Here is an 18,838-nt window from a genome sequence, read left to right on the forward strand (position 1 = left end):
CATTTTGTTAATCCTGTTATTCATCTGTTGATGGACAATTGGGTTGCTTCTACCTTTTGGCTATTGCAAATAATGCTGTTATGAACATGAGTGTGCAAATATCTGTTTGAGTCCCTGCTTTCAATTCTTTGGGGTAGATACCCAGAAGTGGAATTGCTGGATCATATTGGTAATTGTATTTTCAAGATTTTGAAGAGCTGCCATATTGTTTTCCACAGCACTGTATGATTTTAAATTTCCACCAGCAGTGCACAATGGTTCCAATTTCTTGTCTTCCACACCAACACTTGTTGTTTTCTGGTTTTTTTGATGGTAGCCATTCTAATGGGTGTCAAGTGGTACCTTATAGTGGTTTTGATTTGTGTTACCCAAATGATTAGTGATGTTGAGCATTTTTTCTTGTGCTTATCGACCATTTGTATATCTGCTTTGGAGATCTCTTTTGCTCGTTTTTTAATGGGGTTGTTTGTTGGTAAGTTGTAAGAGTTCTTTACGTATTCTGGATATTAATCTCTTATCTGATGTATGATTTGCAAATATTTTCTCCCATTCTGTGGGTTGCCTTTTTGCTCTAGTGCCGTTTGATGCACAAAAGTTTTTGATTTTAGTGAAGTCTGATTTATCTATTTTTTTCTTTTGCTCTTGTGCTTTTGGCATCATGTCCAAGAAATTGTTGCCATGTCCAGTGTCATGAAGCTTTTACCCTGTGTTCTCTTCTAAGAGATTTATAGTTTTAGCTCTTATGTTTAGATTTTTTATACATTTTGAGTTAATTTTTATATATAGTGTAAAGTAAGAAGAGTTTATATTTTGAAGTAGTCTCTTCCTTTTTGACTTCTAAATTTCATGTACAAAGGGCCTCATGACCCTAAGATTATAAATATATGCTTCTCTATTTTTTAGTACTTATTCTTCTAAAGACAGATTTTTTTTCTTATAACATTTAGATATCTACTTAGAATTAATTTTTGTGAATGAAATGAGATTTATCTTTTTTCTTTCTATTGGATAGCCAACTTTTTCTCAACTATCTATTGAATATGCTCCCTTTACCATATACTAAGTTCGATATATAGTGGGGTCTGTTTCTGGAATCTGAAAATTGTGTGTTCCTGTAAATATGCCATTTTATTTTAATTACTGTAAATTTATTGTACATTCTGCTAGGACAAATATCCTGCCATTATTTTTCTTTTTCCAAATTTTTCTTAGCTATTCTTGTACTTTTATTCCTTTTATTCCTGCATATTAGTTTTTTTCTTGGCATGAAGACAACTTTATCATCTACACTCAAAAATAAGCATACATAGGGGCCAGCCCCTGTGGCCTAGTGGTTGAGTTTGGTGTACTTCGCTTCAGTGGCCTGAGTTTGGTTCCTGGATGTGGATCTACACCACTCTTCCGCAGCCATGCTGTGGCAGTGACTCGCATACAAAATAGAGGAAGATTGGCACAGATGTTAGCTCAGGGCAAATCTTCCTCAAGCAAAAAAGGAGGAAGATTGGCAACAGATGTTAGCTCAGGATAACTCTTCCTCAAGCAAAAAAGGAGGAAGATTGACAACAGATGTTAGCTCAGGGTGAATCTTCCTCAGCAAAAAAAAAAAAAAAAAAAAGCGTACATATATATATATATTCCATTCAACAAAGTAGTTTGAAGCCCTCTTTGAGAAGTCTTATAAGTATAGAGAATTAATAAATAACTATTTCTAGTTCTAGTGAGTTCAGTTCTAATGTTATATTTTTTGTATAAAATGGCTTTAAATTGAGTAGTGACCATGATTAGACATACCTTTTTTATAATTGATATATAATTGGCATATTAGTTTCAGGTATGCAACTTAATGATTTGATAACTTACATATATCGTGAAATGATCACCACAATACGTCATTATACATAGGTTAGAAAGTTTTTTTTCTTGTGATGAGAACTTAAGGTCTCCTGTCTTAGCAACTTTCAAATATGCAGTACACTATTATTAACTATAGTCACCATGCTGTACGTTACATCCCTGTGACTTATTTATTTTATAACTGGAAGTTTGTACCTTTTGATCTTTTTCATCCATTCCCCACCCACTGCCAATCATCAGTCTGTTCTCTGTGTCTATGAGCTTAGTTTTTGGGTTTTTTTTTAGATTCTACATACAAATGAGATCATGTGGTATTTGTCTTTCTCTGACTTATTTCACTTAGCATAATTCCCTCAAGATCCATTCATGTTGTTACAAATGGCAAGATTTCGTTTTCTTATGGCTGAATAATATTCCATTATATATATACACCATATTTTTTTATCCTTTCATCCCCCGATGGACACTTAGGTTGTTTCCATATCTTGGCTATTGTAAATGTAGCAATGAACATAGGGATTCATATGTCTTTTCGAATTAGTGCTTTTGTTTTCTTCAAATTCCAGAAGTGAAATTGCTGTATCACATGGTATTTCTATTTTTAATTTTTTGACGAACTTCCATACTGTTTTCCGTAGTGGCTGCACCAATTGACATTTCAACCAACTGTGCACAAGAGTTCCCTTTTCTCCACATCGTTGCCAACACGCGTTGTTTCTTGTCTTTTTGATAATAGCCATTCTAACAGCTGTGAGGTGATATCATTGTGGTTTTGATTTGCATTTCCCTGATTAGTGGTGTTGAGCATCTTTTCATGTACCTTTTGGCTATCTATATGTCGTCTTTGGAAAAATGTCTATTCAGATCCTCTGCCCATTTTTTAATCAGATTGTTTTTTTTTTTTTTTTTTTTTTTTTTTTTTTTGTGAGGAGATCAGCCCTGAGCTAACATCCGCCAATCCTCCTCTTTTTTTGCTGAGGAAGACGGCCCTGGGCTAACATCGGTGCCTATCTTCCTCCACTTTATATGGGACGCCGCCACAGCATGGCTTGCCAAGCAGTACTTCGGTGCGCGCCCGGGATCCGAACCAGCGAACCCCGGGCCGCCGCAGCGGAGCGCGCGCACCCAACCGCTTGCGCCACCAGGCCGGCCCCTAATCAGATTGTTTTTTACTATTGAGTTGTATGAGTTCTTTATGTATTTTGGATATTAACCGCTTATCAGATATATGATTTGCAAATATTTTCTCCCATATAGTAGATTGCCTTTTCATTTTGTTGATGATTTCCTTTGCTGTGCAGAAGCTTTTTAGTTTGATGTAGTCCCACTTGTTTTCTTTGCTTGTGTTGCCTTTGCTTTTGCAGTCAGATCCAAAAAATCATCACTAAGATCAATGTCAAGGAGCTTACTGCCTATGTTTTCTTCTAGGAGTTTATGGTTTCAGGTCTTGCATTGAAGTCTTTAATCTATTTTGAGTTACTTTTGTGTAGAGTGTAAAATAGTGGTCCAGTTTCATTCTTTTGCATATGGCTATCCAGTTTTCCCAACCCTATTTATTGAAGAGACTATCCTTTCTCCATTGTATATTCTTGGCTCCTTTGTTGGAAATTATTCAAATATAAGTGTATGGGTTTATTTCTGGGTTCTCTATTCTGGCCCATTGTTCCATGTGTCTGTTTTTATGCCAATACCATACTGTTTTGATTACTATAGTTTTGTAATATAGCTTGAAATCAGGGAACATGATGCTTCCAGCGTTGTTCTTTTTTCTCAAGATTACTTTGGTTATTCGGGGTCTTTTGTGGTTCCATACAAATTTTAGGATTGTTTGTTCTATTTTTGTGAAAAATGCCATTGGACCTGCATATTAATTTTAAAATAAATTGTCAGATTCCTCTCTAAAAAAAGCCATTCTGAAGTGCAGATTGTTTATAAATCAAGGATTGTCTTAAGTTACATTCATTTAGTTTTAATGAATGTTTTAGTTTTTGTGAATGTCTTTTTCTCCAAATTGATCCAAATGGCAGGAAAATATGCAAGCTAATGAAAAAGGTACATTTCATGGCAACTTCTTTCCAGGTTCCTGGCTTTTAATTATAGCAACTACTCAAGGTTTCACACTCCCCACTTTCTCCTTTCCTTCCAGGTATTTTAAAGGTCTGCAGATATTTTTGGAATTAGCGCAGTATTCCCACAAGTGCTACTTTTGGTTGGGCCTTGTCTTAGTTGTCCATCAATCTCTAGTTATTGCTGCAAATTTAAACCAGAACCTAGTTCCTCTGTTCTTCATATTTGTGGCCATTGTTGTTAGACTCCTAGTCTTCTTACCCATGACACAGTTAATTATTCACAGGTGACACTGAGTACCAATTTGGATGATATTATGTGTCTTAGATTCTGAGTATTTGTTTAAGGGGCCAGCTTCTATTGTAATTTAGAACTTTTTACATCACTCCTGAATTTTTGATGTTATCACAATGGCTAATATTTATTCAGTGCTTACCATGTGCTAGGCACTTTTAAGCATTTTATATATCATTTCATTTAATCCTTAAATACAGTTCTAGGAGATAGGTACTATTATTGCCATTTTATAGATGGAAATTGAGGCAGAGAGAGAATAGTAACTTGCTCAGGATTACTTAGCTAGTAAGTCATAGAGCTACTCCGTGAACCCAGGAGATATGTGCTAATTAATATACAGCCTTCCTGGTATAATCACGGGGCTGTACTACTTTCTGACTACCCTTTTAGCTCACCTCTCCCTGCTTTCACCTTCCCTACCTCAGCTTTTTCCCATTTCTTCTTTCCTTCCAGTGTGTTCAGAAGAATTCTCCTAAACTGATACTGTCGTCCTGGTACAAGCCCACACAGAAGCCTTCAGTGTCTCTTCACTGCCTGCAGGGAAAAGTCTAAACTCCTAGAACTTGTATTGACAGGCATCTGTCGTCAGGTCTCTCTTCACTTTCTCCACCTTTTGTTCTCTATTCCCCTGTAGGAAACTTTAGCTGAATTGGGCTATTTGTTCCCTAAATTTGACATCCAGTTTCCTGCCCCAGACCCTTGTCTGTTCTTCCTTATCAGTCTTACCCTACCTAAAGGCTAACCAAGATCCAATTCTATGAATGAATCCATTTCTGACTCACTCAGCTGACATTTACCCAACAGTCTCCTTAAGTTCTGACCCATATATTTTTCTCCCTGCTTACTTTGCTCTCATATGTACTATTGAATTTACGTATATATTTATATATCTATACATACATACATATATATACATGTGTGTGTATGTATATATTTGCCTTAACCTCTAATGGAAAGAACGGCCATAGTGGATCAAATTCCAGCTTTACCACTTAATGGTACGGTAACCTTGGACAGGTTTTTTTAATCTCGGAACCTTTTCCCTTCTATAAAATGGGGTTGAACATCTTCTCTTGTTCTTATTGGCTGTTGGTATATCTTCTTAAGAGAAATGTCTATTCAGATCCTTTGCCCATTTTTAAATTGGATTATTTGTATTTTTATTATTCAGTTATAAGAGTTCTTTATGTATTCTGGATACATGTCCCTTAAGAGATACATAATTGGCATATATTTTCTCCCATTCTCCATGTTGTGGAATGTATCATTGTGGGTTGTCTTTCCACTTTCTTGATGGCTGTCTGTAGTTTTTGCTCTTACATTTAGACCCTTGATCCTTTTAGAGTTAATTTTTGTGTAAGGGAAGGGTCCAGTTTGCCTGTGGATATCCACTTCTCCCAGCATAGATGGCTTTTTAATATTTGTATTTCTGTAATATTTAATATTTGTATGACTGCAGACAGTCATAAGGGTTTCTTTCATAGTGGATGAAAACTTTAATTTTTAGTTCTATACTAAGTGGTTGTCTACTCTTGCTGCATATTAGAATCACTTGGGGAGCTTTTGAAAAATTCTAACGTTTAGGGCACAACCTCAGAGATTCTGATTTAATTGGTCTATTGTGGAACCTAGTTATCAGTACATTTTGTAAGCCTCTTAGGTGATTGTTAAGTCTAATGAGGTTGAGAACCACAGCTCTCTGCTCCTCAAAAAAAGAAATGGAAAAAATCCACTGTTTTTTTATGCTTTCCTATATTTTTCTCCTTTTCAATAATGTGTTGCTTTTGTCAGTAGAAGAAAAAAATTTTTAATTAATTTGTTAAACGATAATTTCAGTTGTTAAATTGATATTTTTAAAATGGAAGATTATGTTTTTACGTGGCAGAGTGTTTAAGATGTGAAATTAGATTCTGGTAACCAGTAAATCCTAAAGATGACTTGTGTTTAGGTGTTACAGAAAATCTCTTTATTCAGGAAGGCGGTAAGACTACCTATCTGTGTTTATTAACCTGTGCATTGAGAAAATAAATTTCACCAAGAACTCAACAAGAGGACACTGATGTACATATGTCAATTCAAGTCAGAGATAATACCTTTTAGATTGGGTTGTTTGGTATTTCAGGTTGTTAGCCTAGATCACAGTGTATATATTATCCAAATATATGTAATATATGTACTATATTTGGTTAATATACTGGTATTTCCCAGCACCTTTGAGACATATGGGAGTTATTATGAATATTGAAGAAAGATAATTCCTAAGATAGTTATTAAGCATGTAGACACTGTTAAGTTCTAGGCTGCGAAGAACAGAACGTAGTCTTTGCTCTTCACAATCTAATGGAGAAACAGATACATAAGTAAATGATTAGAATATGGTGCCATTCTAGTGATTTGAATAAGACACTGAGAAAGAATTGCTAATTTGCCTGGAGATAAAGCAGATTTTCTACAGGAATTAACATTTAGATTGAGTTTTTTTTTTTTTTTTTAAAGATTTTATTTATTTTTTTCTCCCCAAAGCCCCAGTAGATAGTTGTATGTCATAGCTGCACATCCTTTTAGTTGCTGTATGTGGGACTCGGCCCCAGGATGGACGGAGAAGTGGTGCCTCGGTGCGCGCCCGGGATCCGAACCCGGACCACCAGCATCGGAGCGCGCGCACTTAACCACCAAGCCACGGGGCCGGCCCTAGATTGAGTTTTGAAGAATGAATAAATAAAAGTATGCTAAGAGAAATAAAGAAGAGAAGAACAGGATAAATAGCCTATGCACAGGTGTGAACGAGAAAGCACACCTCTGGGAAAATACAAGTCATTAGGCATAATTCTAACAGGGAAGATGGAAGGTAGCTGTGGGAGATAAAACTGGAAAGGGGTGGGGCCAGATCTGTGGGCTTTATATTTCTACCAGTGTAGGTATATGCCACTGTTAGAGGTGCTTGTGATGAGCTATTTGTGTATTATAACTTCTAATTATATTATATTTTTACATCCCTTTTTAATGTCAATTTTTGTTTTGTCATAATATTCATAATATATTGACACAGTAATGATTAATTTGTAAATAAAAATATACATACATGGAGATGTGTACTCAAAAATGTTTACTGATAGAATACATGATTAAAAATCTTTAGAGACCATTATATAGGTTATGGAAAGCCATTAAAGTATTTTAAATGGAGCCAGAACAATATGAGATTTGTATTTTAGGAAGATAATCATGTGGAAGAAGGATTACAGGGTAGAGATAAAGAGACCAGTGGAAAGCCATTAAAATAGTCTGGGCCAGATATTGTGAAGGGCTCAACTAAGAGAATGATCTTGATCTTGCTGAGGTCTTGGGCCCTCCAGAGTTCCGGCTCAGAATATATCTTAGTTACCTAAAGGTTATGGAGTAAGTTGAAAGAAAAGTGGAAAGGCTTGTTGGGTACAGTTATGATGATGGATAGGACATGTTGTTCTTGCATAATTGCTTTTATATTTTTTTTTTGGAAAAAGAACATTTTCTTCTCCCTACCCCTTACATTTTCCTCAGAAGTTATAATTTTACTCCCATCTCCTTATCTCTTTTTTTTAGGGTATCTTATTGATTTTTTTTCTTTGTTGGGTTATAATTTATACATTAAAATGTACAGAATTCATGTATGTGGTTTAACAAATGTGTGTACCACCATCTAAATAAAAATATAGAACATTTTCATCATCTAAGAAAGATTCCTTGTTTCTCTATCCAGTCAATCCCATAGTAACCACAGTTCTTATTCCTTTCACTCGATATTAATTTTACCTGTTCTTGAGCTTCAAATAAGTGGAATCATACACTATGCACTCTTTGTGTCTGACTTTTTTGCTTAACATAATGTTTTTAAAATTCATCTGTTGCACATATCATTCCTTGTATTGTATCACAATATGTTTGTCCCTTCTCCTGTTGATAGATACTTAAATCATTACCATTTTTTGACTATTATTAATAAAGTGGCTGTGAACAATTTTGTGAACATATGCTTTGATTCTTCTTGAGTATATTCTTAGGAGTGGAATTGCTAGGTCTTATGTTTAATTTTATTAGAAACTGCCAAACTATTTCCTAAAGTGGTTGTACTGTTTTACGTTCTTAGCAATGTATGAGATTTCAAGTTGCTCCATATTTTCTCTGATATTGGCATTGTCAGATTTTTATTTTTAGTCATCTTATTGGATGTGAAGTGGTATCTCATGGTTTTAATTTGCATTTCACTGATAACTACCGATATTGAGCAGTATCTAGTAATTCATCACAGTTAACTGTGTTTATTGGTCATTCATAGCTTCTTTTGCTAAGTCTCTGTTCAAGTCTTTTGGCTCGTTTTTTAAAAAAAAAAATTGGATTGTTTAGGTTTAAATATTATCCTCATATATCCTGGTTGTGAGTCCTTTGTCAGATATACAGTAGTTCCCCCTTTTCCACGGTTTTGCTTTCCGCAGTTTCAGTTACTGGTATTCAACTGCAGTCTGAAAATAATAAACGGAAAATTCCAGAAATAGACAATTCACAAGTTTTAAATTGCAAGCCCTGGGCTGGCCCCGTGGCTTAGCGGTTAAGTGCACGCGCTTCGCTGCTGGCGGCCTGGGTTCGGATCCCGGGCGCGCGCTGACGCACCGCTTCTCTGGCCATGCTGAGGCCGCGTCCCACATGCAGCAACTGGAAGGATGTGCAACTATGACATACAACTATCTACTGGGGCTTTGGGGGAAAAAAAATTAAAAAAAAAAATTAAAAAAAAAAAAAATTTGCAAGCCCTTCTGAGTAGCGTGATGAAATCTCTTGCCATCCTGCCCGGGATGCTACGTTCCAAGGCCTACATCATTCACCTCACTTCATCTCATCACATAAATGTTGTATCATCTCACATCATCATAAGAAGAATGGTGGGTACAGTAAATAAGATATTTTGAGAGAGACCTCATTGATATAACTTTAATTATGGTATGATGTTAACAATTGTTCTGTTTTATTATTAGTTATTGTTGTTAATCTCTTACTGTGCTTAACTTATAAATTAAACTTCATCATAGGTATGTATATATAGGAAAAAACACAGTATATATAGGATTCATTACTATCCACGGCTTCAAGCATCCACTGGGGGTCTTGGAACATATCCCCTGCAGATAAGGGGGGACTACTGTGTGTATTTTGAGTCTTGCCTGTAGTCTATGGCTTCCCTAATTATTTTCTTAACTGTGTCCTTTGATAGGCATGTTTATTTTAATGAAGTTCATTTTCTCAATTTTTAATTTTGTCAGTGCCTCTTGTGTCCTTTCGAAGGAATCTTGGTCTGTCTCAAGATTGTGAAGATATTCTCCAATGTTTTCTTCCATGTGAATGTCTTTTTATTCTAGGACCATTTGTTGAAAGATCATTTTTTCCCTACTGAATCACAGTGGGTCCTCTGTTGTAAAATGAAATATAAATGTGAATGTATTTCTGGACTGTTATGGATTTATTTGTCTTTATGCTAGTACTTTACTGTCTTAATTACTTTAGCAAAGTAAATCTTAAAATTAGGTTGTATATTTTTCATCAAAATTATTTTAGCTATTTTAGGTCCTTTGGGTTTTCATATTAGTTTTAGAATCAGCTTGTCAGTTTCTACAAAATACCTGCTGGGATTTTTATTAGGATTATGTTGAATTTGTAGATGAATCTGGGGAGAATTGAGTCTTACGACATTGTGTCTTCCAATTCATGTACATGATATATCTCTATTTAGGTCTTTAATGTCTTTCAGCAATGTTTTGAAGTATTTTTAGGTAGAGTTCTTGCTCATCTTTCATTGTTTATTCCTAGATTTATTTTTGATGCTGTAAGAGTGGTATTTTTAAAAAATTTTATTTTCCAAATGTTTACTGGTAGTATGTAAAATACAGATGGTTTTTGTATATTGACCTCGAATTCCACAACTTCATAAACTCATCAGTTAGTTTTAGTAGTTTGTAGATTCCTTTGGATATTTTATTTACATAATCAAGTCATCTGTGAATGCAGGCAGTTTTATTTCTTTCTAATCTATGTGCTTATCTCTTTTTATTGTCTGGGGCTCTCAGAGGTTATTTTTGATGAATCATTTGATTAATTTTGAACTAGAGTTGTCATTTCTGGTTCTAATCATAAGTGTACACCATCTTGGAATTTGGTGTCAAATGACTGTATCATAATGGAATTGAAGGAGGGAGGTTAAAGAGTGATGTTTTTCAGTTGAGCTGAATTATCTTAAAAAACGTATTTTGGAGACAGAATCTGGATGCCTTCTGTTTCCTGAAGACAACTAAATCCTTCTTGAGATAGCTGTTGGTAAGGTTGGCAGTAGTACCCAGAATCCAGGATTAGGGTCAGGTAATGGTTTCTTTATGTTATTTAAAAAGAATATTTCAGCTTTTCTGCAAGCTTGAAAAAGGGAGTTAGTTATCTCTAATTTTCTGCACTTCTCCTCTTTCCTTAGTTTTAGCCTGAACTGCTTTATAGTGGGCATTTCTCCTAGCAAACTGAGCTCTTATGTATGTCATTATATTATTACAGTTTGAGGCTTTTGATATGGGCCATATAAGTTTTAATTTAACACAGGTTAACCTCACTTTAAAGAAACCCAACGTATTAAAAAACCATAGTTTTAGATATGTATCATACATGGTGATTATTCTCCTAATAAAAAGATTGCTATTTGACATATTTACATAATAGGATACCTTTAGGACATTTAAAATATGGTTTAACTCAGTTCAGAATTATAAATACCTTGCCGAGAATGCGTATAAAACATTTGGGTGTTACACGTTAGGTACGGTCATAAAAACACTTTTTAAAACCTCAGTAACTCACAGAATCTTTGCTTACATATTTTCTATATAGTTTGGGACTATCCATGCTTGACAAGTTGCTAGGTTGGTATTTCTTACCTCATAGTGGTGCTATGCTGTAATGACTATACACCTCTCCAGTGGAAAGAATAGCTATGGGAGATTAGACGCCCTATGGGAAAAATCCTTTTTTATGGTTATGTTGTACAAGTAAGGGGGCTCTTTGGAACTTTATTTATTTATTTTTTGCTAAGGAAGATTTGCCGTGGGCTAACATCTGTTGCCAATCTTCCTCTTTTTGCTTGAGAAAGATTCACCCTGAGCTAACATCTGTGCCAGTCTTCCTCTATTTTGTGTGTGGGTCGCCGCCACAGCATGGCTGCTGATGAGTGGTGTAGGTCCGCACTTGGGAACCAATCTGGGCTGCTGAAGCAGAGGACGCTGAACTTAACCACTAGGCCACAGGGCTGGCCTTGGAACTTTTAATTAAAATGTTTTCCAGTCAAGAAGTTGCTGTTTAAATGAAAATATTTGAATGCCGAGGCTTGATAAAGAAGCTTGCAAAAATCTGATAAGCAAATAAGTGCTACAGATATCATGTCACTTAAATTGATTCTACAAATTGCTTTTTTATGAAGCAATTTCTGATGTCCAGTAATGTGCGCTACATAGTGATGTTATTAGATTTGAGATTTTTTTAATAAAAGTATATTTCATTGCCATGTATTTTTTGCTGATTTTTAAAATTTATGGCATTTAATCATTTGTCAGTTAAAAGTAACTCGCAGAGGGCCGGCCCCATGGCTTAGCGGTTAAGTGCATGCGCTCCGCTGCTGGCGGCCCGGGTTCGGATCCCAGGCGTGCACCGACACACCGCTTCTCTGGCCATGCTGAGGCCGTGTCCCACATACAGCAACTAGAAGGATGTGCAGCTATGACATACAACTATCTACTGGGGCTTTGGGGGGAAAAATAAATAAATAAATAAAATCTTTAAAAAAAAAAAAGTAACTCGCAGAGATTCTGCTTAGTAGAGAGGATGTTTTTGTTTTTTGCATGTGAAGAGGCACATGGGATTTACTGTATATTCATGATTTTATACAGAGATTTATGTCACAAAAATTATTTGAAAATTATAATTTTGTAAGTCACTCGATAGTATTCTTGGGGAATTTTCTTTTTAAAGGAACACTGTGACAAATCATTTATAAAATCACTTCCTCTTGGGCCGGCCCCGTGGCTTAGCGGTTAAGTGCGCGTGCTCCACTGCTGGAGGCCCGGGTTCGGATCCCGAGTGCGCACTCATGCACTGCTTCTCTGGCCATGCTGAGGCCGTGTCCCACATACAGCAACTAGAAGGATGTGCAGCTATGACATACAACTATCTACTGGGGCTTTGGGGGAAAAATAAATAAATAAAAATTAAAAAAAAAATAACTTCCTCTTGGTTATATATAACATATATAAAATAACTTCCTCTTCTACTTATGTATTTTTCCTTTTTCTTTCATTATGTGGAGGATAGCTATAGGATGAGACTTTTAGATTAATGGGCGGGAAAAGGGGAAAAAATCCGTGTGGTTAATACACATATAATGGTAACTGTTGAATACTCGAAGGTGGATGTTTTTCCATTTTATTGTTAAATACAGGGTGTATTTACTTCTGGCACATGGGAAGAGAAATCAGATGAAATTTCCTTTGCTGACTTCAAGTTCTCAGTCACTCATCATTATCTTGTACAAGAATCCGCTGATAAAGAAGGAAAGGATGAAGTATTAGAAGGTAAGTTTTTACTACATACTTTTAAACTCTTGACTTGTATGAGTGATTATAATTTTGAATTATGAATTTAGTTTCCTTAATTAAATAGTGTCCTCCGGAGATGTTTTACATATGCACAGTTGTTTCACCACATCGGGAGTGTTATCTTTTCAGAGGAAGAATCATAGCATCATTCATCTTAAAATTAATTAAATCAGCAAATATTTATTGAGTGCCTAGTGTCGTACTAGGTACTCTGCTATGTCCAATTGAACCCAAACTTAAAAGAAATGTACATTTCAGTAGGGGATAAAATCTATAAATAAGTAACAGTAATAGGAGATAGCGAGGGATAAGTGCCATCCCAAAGCACAGATAAAGTTCTGCTGGAGTACAGAGGAGAAAAGATAGTTTTAATTGGGAGAGATCAGAGGAGATGTTATAGAGAATTAAGCAACTAAGCTGGGTTTTGAAGGATTAAAAAGAGTTATTTATTGATTAGTCAGTGTAGTGTTTTGGATATACCCTAGACTTTGGAGACATAGCAAGTGGATTAAAATTCTGGTTTTTCTACTTACTAATTACTTGACCTTTCTAAACTTGTATTATCTCATTTGTAAAATGAAGTAATGCTACCTGGAGCATTAATGGGAAGATTTAATGAGGTACTGTACATGAGCACCTATCTTAGTACCTGGCCCATGCTAGGTACTCAGTAAATGGTGCTTATAGTTGTTAATAGGTCACATCATCCAAAATCTGTATGGTGCTTATAGTTGTTTATAGGTCAAATCATCCAAAATCTTTGTCCTAAGATATACTAGTGTGTAACAGTGAGTGAGCAAGATATTGAAAAAATAGTGAATTTTGGAGCTGTCAGTCAATTACCCGTCTTCATTACTCAGAAAATAAATACGCAGAGTGTGTGTTAAAGTTTTTCTGGTCAGTTGAGGGCATTATGCTAAGTGAAGTAAGTCAGACAAAGACATATACTGTATGATCTCACTTATATATGGTTTCTAAAACAAACAAACAAAACAACCAAGCTCATAGATACAGAGAAGATTGGTTATTGCCAGAGGTGGGGGTTGGGGAGTGTATGAAGGGAGTCAAAAGGTACAAGCTTCCAGTTATAAAATAAATCAGTCGTGTGGATGTAATATACAGCATGGTGAATATAGTTAATAATACTGTATTGCATATTTGAAAGTTGCTAAGAGAGTAAATCTTAAAAGTTCTCATCACAAGAAAAAAAATTTGTAATCGTATGGTGATGGATGTTAACTAGACTTTTGTGGTGATCATTTCACAGTGTATACAATAATCAAACCATGTTGTACACCTGAAACTAATATAATATTGTATGTCAGTTATACTTCAATAAAAATTGTAAAAAAGTTTTTTCTGGTCAAAACAGATTGTTATTTGTAAGTGTAGGCCTGAAATATTTGTGCCTTTTCTTGTATAGGAATAAAATTATGTTACCTTTTCTATTATATATATTCTCTTACAAACAAAACTATTAGCATCTACATTCAGATTCGTAAACTAGAACAGATAACATTGACCATGTATACACGTATGTAAGACAAGTATACAGCAAAATAATTAAACCAGAATATGAATATGTGTACTTTAGGAGTAAGGGGAAGAGGGAAATATATGCAACTGGTGGGAAGTCTGGATAATAGCCCGGAGACTTCTGGCTCCAAAATTCTGCTGATTAATAAAGGAAACTGTTGAAGGTAGAGAAATATTAAGTGCTGTTAATTTGAGGAAAGATCATACATCAAGGAAAAGCTGTTGTAATAAGGAAGCTTAGAATCAGTGTTTCTGAAATGAGCAGATGAAGGGGACTGTGGTATGAGAGAAGACAAATGGATTTAAGATAGTTAAGGCATTCTGGTTGCATGTGTGTATATATTGTGCAGTTTTAATTTGATTGTGATTGAAGCTGAAACTAATGGTAGAAGTTACACATTACAAGCAAACCATCAGCTCAGTTAATTTGGAGATACACATTTAAAATTATTGTCCGAGGTCAGAAGATTTGAGCACTGATGTTTTATTTCATTGAAGTTGCTTATTGTTTTAGTTAAGTAGCACATCAAGACATTAGTGTTCTATTTATTCTTTTTGCAAATTAACAAAATATAAATTTGCTAAGCAATTATAGCTATACAGCAAAAGGAAATATTTTTATGAACAAGTATTATTCTTCATGCTTTAAATTTATTATGCATTTATGAATGAATAATGATCATTGATGTTAGTATCTTATTATGGATAGCAATGCAAGTGCTTAAAGATATATGGGTTATAAGTGGGAAGCTGGTTAGTGGTTTTACAAGAACATTTAAGATGGCCACGGGCCAGCAAAGGCTAGCCATAGAAGATGATACGGAGTTGACAGACCTCTAAGTAGAATTTTGAAGTAGAGACAAGGGCAGGCCAAGAAGAACAAATAAAACAAGGCTTTCTAGTAAGGATGAGGAATTGTTTGAGTCACGACGTGGAAGAAAGGAAAATATTGTAAACATGGGATTGATTTTTTTTTATAGGTTGGCTCTTTTTGAAGAAAAGAAATTGAGAGAGAGAGAGAAAAAAAAAAATCTCCAAAACTTAGGGTTAGCCCTAAATATAAACCTTTAAGCAATTGCAAAGCTGCATGGACTAGCAAGACATGTTATATAATATGATTTCCTTAAATCATATTATAAAATTCTGCCTTAGAATGAACATACTAACTTTTTCATTATCAAATGTTTTTGTAGATGTTATTCCACAAGCTATGCAAGATTTGCTGTGTATGAATAATGACTTTCCTCCAAGAGCACATTGCCTGGTAAGATGGTAGGTATACGTTTTAGTCAGATAATTTTTAGTTTGTGTGTCAGGGAGGCCCCAAGACTCCCTTCAGGTTCAGTGATTTGCTAGGAGGCTGCGCAGGACTCAGCATATATTTGAACTTAATACTGTAATTTATTATAGCGACAGCATGCAAAGCAAAATCAGCAAAGCAAAAAGGTGTCTGAGGCAAAGTTTGGAGGAAGTGCAAGTGTTTGAGTCTGTTCCTAATGGAGTCACACAAGACCTACTTAATTCCCTTAATATGAGTATATGGTCAAGAAAGGAGACTTAGTTAAAGGAAATTTATATACTAGTTTTAAAATATTCTGTTCATGTGAGTTGGTCTTTTGATTTTTTTCTTTTTTTTTGGTGAGGAAGATTAGCCATGAGCTAACACCTGTTGCCAATCCTCCTCTTTTTGCTGAGGAAGATTGGCCCTGGGCTAACATCCATGCCCATCTTCCTCTGCTTTATATGTGGGATGCCTGCCACAGCATGGTTTGATAAGCGGTGCGTAGGTCTGTGCCTGGAATCCAAACCTGCAAACCCTGGGCCCCCAAAGCAGAGCACATGTACCACTCCACCACTAGGCTGGCCCCTAGATTTTTAATATGGTGATTACATTGATTGATTTTTGGATATCTAACTAACTTTGCATTCCCAAGATAAACCCCACTTCTTTGTGGTGTAATTTGTATTTGTGCTTATATATATTGCTGGATTTGATATGTAATATTTTGTTGAGGACTTTATTGTCTATTTTCATGAGGAATGTTGGTCTTTAGTTTTCTAATACTTTGGTTTTGGTATCAAAGAAGTGCTAGCCTCATAATGTGAGTTGGGAAGTATTTTGTTCTCTTCTATTTTCTGAAAGAGAGTGTGTAAAATTGATGTTATCTTCTTTAAGTGTTTGGTAGAATTTGCCATTAAAACCAGCTGGGCCTGGAGTTCTCATTTTATTGAGGTGGTGGTCCCTTCTAGGGTCCAGGCTTTAAGCAGAAGTCTCAGTTCTAGCTTTTTGCCTCATGTACACTCATATCCCTGAGGGGCCATTGATTTAATTGGTGGCAAGTCCATGCACAGACAATGCTTGAATAAATCTAAAGGATACAGAAGGAAGCTGGTGTGTTTAGGTTACTTTGTAGGGAGATTGGTGACGTCATCGAAAAGATATGCAGCTTCCTACTCCCAGTTCCTCATAAACAAGGGCACAGTTGTGAATGGTAACATCTGAGTGATATTGCTTCTGGAAGCATAGTTTCCAGAGCTCACCTTATTTATATTTATTATGAGGCTGGGGTATTCTTGCACACAGCCTAGTCTGGATACATGCCAGAGACCACCTGCCGTGGGCTGGGTATACTTTATCAATCTCAGAGTTATATAATTCACATTATTACTGCTAGGCTAAAATACGTGGTATTTTCAGACATAAACTTTTCTTCTGTCGTTCTCAGTCTCTAGTCTGTCAAAGCATGGTCAGTTTTGCAGACATCTCTGCAAGTCATACTTACAGGCTTTTAGCAGCTAGAGGTTTACCCTGTAAAATCCCAGTCCCCAGTCCCTAGCTGTTAGAACCTGTATCCAGAGTTTATAATCCCCTGAGTTTCTTCAGAGTCACCTTGCATGCTTGCTTCTGCCTTTCAGTTTCCTCTTTGTTTCTGTCACCCAGGAATCTTTTTGTGTGTGTGTGAGGAAGATCAGCCCTGAGTTACATCTGTTGCCAATCCTCCTCTTTTTGCTGAGGAAGGTCAGCCCTGAGCTAACATGCCTGCCCATCTTTCTCTACTTTATATGGGATGCTGCCACAGCATGACTTGACAAGCGCTGTGTTGGTGCGCGCCCAGGATCCAAACCTGTGAATTCTGGGCCGCTGAAGCGGAGTGCATGTGTTTAACCGCTTGTGCCACTGGGCCGGCCCCAGGAATCTTCTTTTTATTCTTTCAAGTTCAGCTATGTATTTTAAAAACGTTGTATTTTATCAGGTATTTTGGTGTGTTTTGGGGGAAGAACGAATCCGTGTCATGTCAACCTGCCATATCACTTTCATTTTTTTTAATTTGATCTTTCTTTTTTTTTCTTTATTGTGAAATTTTTGTTGTACATTGTTGTTTATCAGTCACCATATAAATGCATCCCTTCACCCCTTGTGCCCACCCCTCACCCCCTTGCCCCTGGTAACCACTAAACAGTTCTTTCTGCTGTGTGTTGGTTTATCTTCCACTTATGAGTGAAAACATGCACTGTTTGTCTTTCTCTTTCTGGCTTATTTCACTTAACATAATACCCACCAGGTCCATCCATGTTGTTGGAAATGGGATGATTCTGTCTTTTTTTATGGCTGAGTAGTATTCCGTTGTATATATATACCACATCTTCTTTATCCACTCATCAGTCAAGGGACACTTGGGTTGCTTCCAGGTCTTGGCTGTAGTGAATAATGCTGCAATGAACATAAGGGTGCATAAGCCTCTTTGGATTGTTGATTTCAGGTTCATTGGGTAGATACCCAGTAGTGGGATAGCTGGATCATAAGGTATTTCTATATTTAATTTTTTGAGGAATCTCCATACTGTTTTCCATAGAGGCTGCACCAATTTGCATTCCCACCAGCTGTGAATTAGGGTTCCCGTTTCTCCACAGCCTCTCCAGCATTTGTTGTTTTTTTCTTGGTGATTATAGCCATTCTAACGGTGTAAGATGATATCTTAGTGTGGTTTTGATTTGCATTTCCCTGATGATTAGTGATGTTGAGCATCTTTTCATATGCCTGTTGGCCATCTGTATAGCTTCTTTGGAGAAGTGTCTGTTCATTTCCTCTGCCCATTTTTTGATCAGGTTGTTTGTATTTTTTGTTGTTGAGTTGTATGTGTTCTCTGTATATTTTGAAGATTAACCCCTTGTCAGATATATGGTTTGCAAATGTTTTTTCCCAGTTGGTTGGTTGCCTATTCATTTTGATCCTAGTTTCATTTGCCTTGTGGAAGCTCTTTAATCTGATAAAGTCCCACTTGTTTATTTTTTCTTTTGTTTCCCTTGTCCGAGTAGACATGGAATTTGAACAGATCCCCTTATGACTGATGACAAATAGTGTACTGCCTATGTTTTCCTTTAGGAATTTTATAGTTTCAGGTCTCACTTTTAGGTCTTTGATCCATTTT

The 18,838-nt window shown here is 36.0% G+C and overlaps 1 protein-coding gene across 1 annotated transcript in view; it reads left to right on the forward strand.

Moving 5' to 3' along the window:
* The window catches only part of RAB3GAP1 (RAB3 GTPase activating protein catalytic subunit 1), a 109,865-nt gene that overhangs the window by 18,486 nt on the left and 72,541 nt on the right, over positions 1 to 18,838 (forward strand). The window contains exons 4-5 of the mRNA XM_058548869.1: positions 12,716 to 12,848; positions 15,602 to 15,680. Coding sequence (XP_058404852.1) covers positions 12,716 to 12,848; positions 15,602 to 15,680 — 212 coding nt within the window. The remainder of the gene's footprint in view (positions 1 to 12,715; positions 12,849 to 15,601; positions 15,681 to 18,838) is intronic.

Source organism: Diceros bicornis, chromosome 10 (assembly GCF_020826845.1).
Source record: "Diceros bicornis minor isolate mBicDic1 chromosome 10, mDicBic1.mat.cur, whole genome shotgun sequence".
Taxonomy (NCBI): domain Eukaryota; kingdom Metazoa; phylum Chordata; class Mammalia; order Perissodactyla; family Rhinocerotidae; genus Diceros; species Diceros bicornis.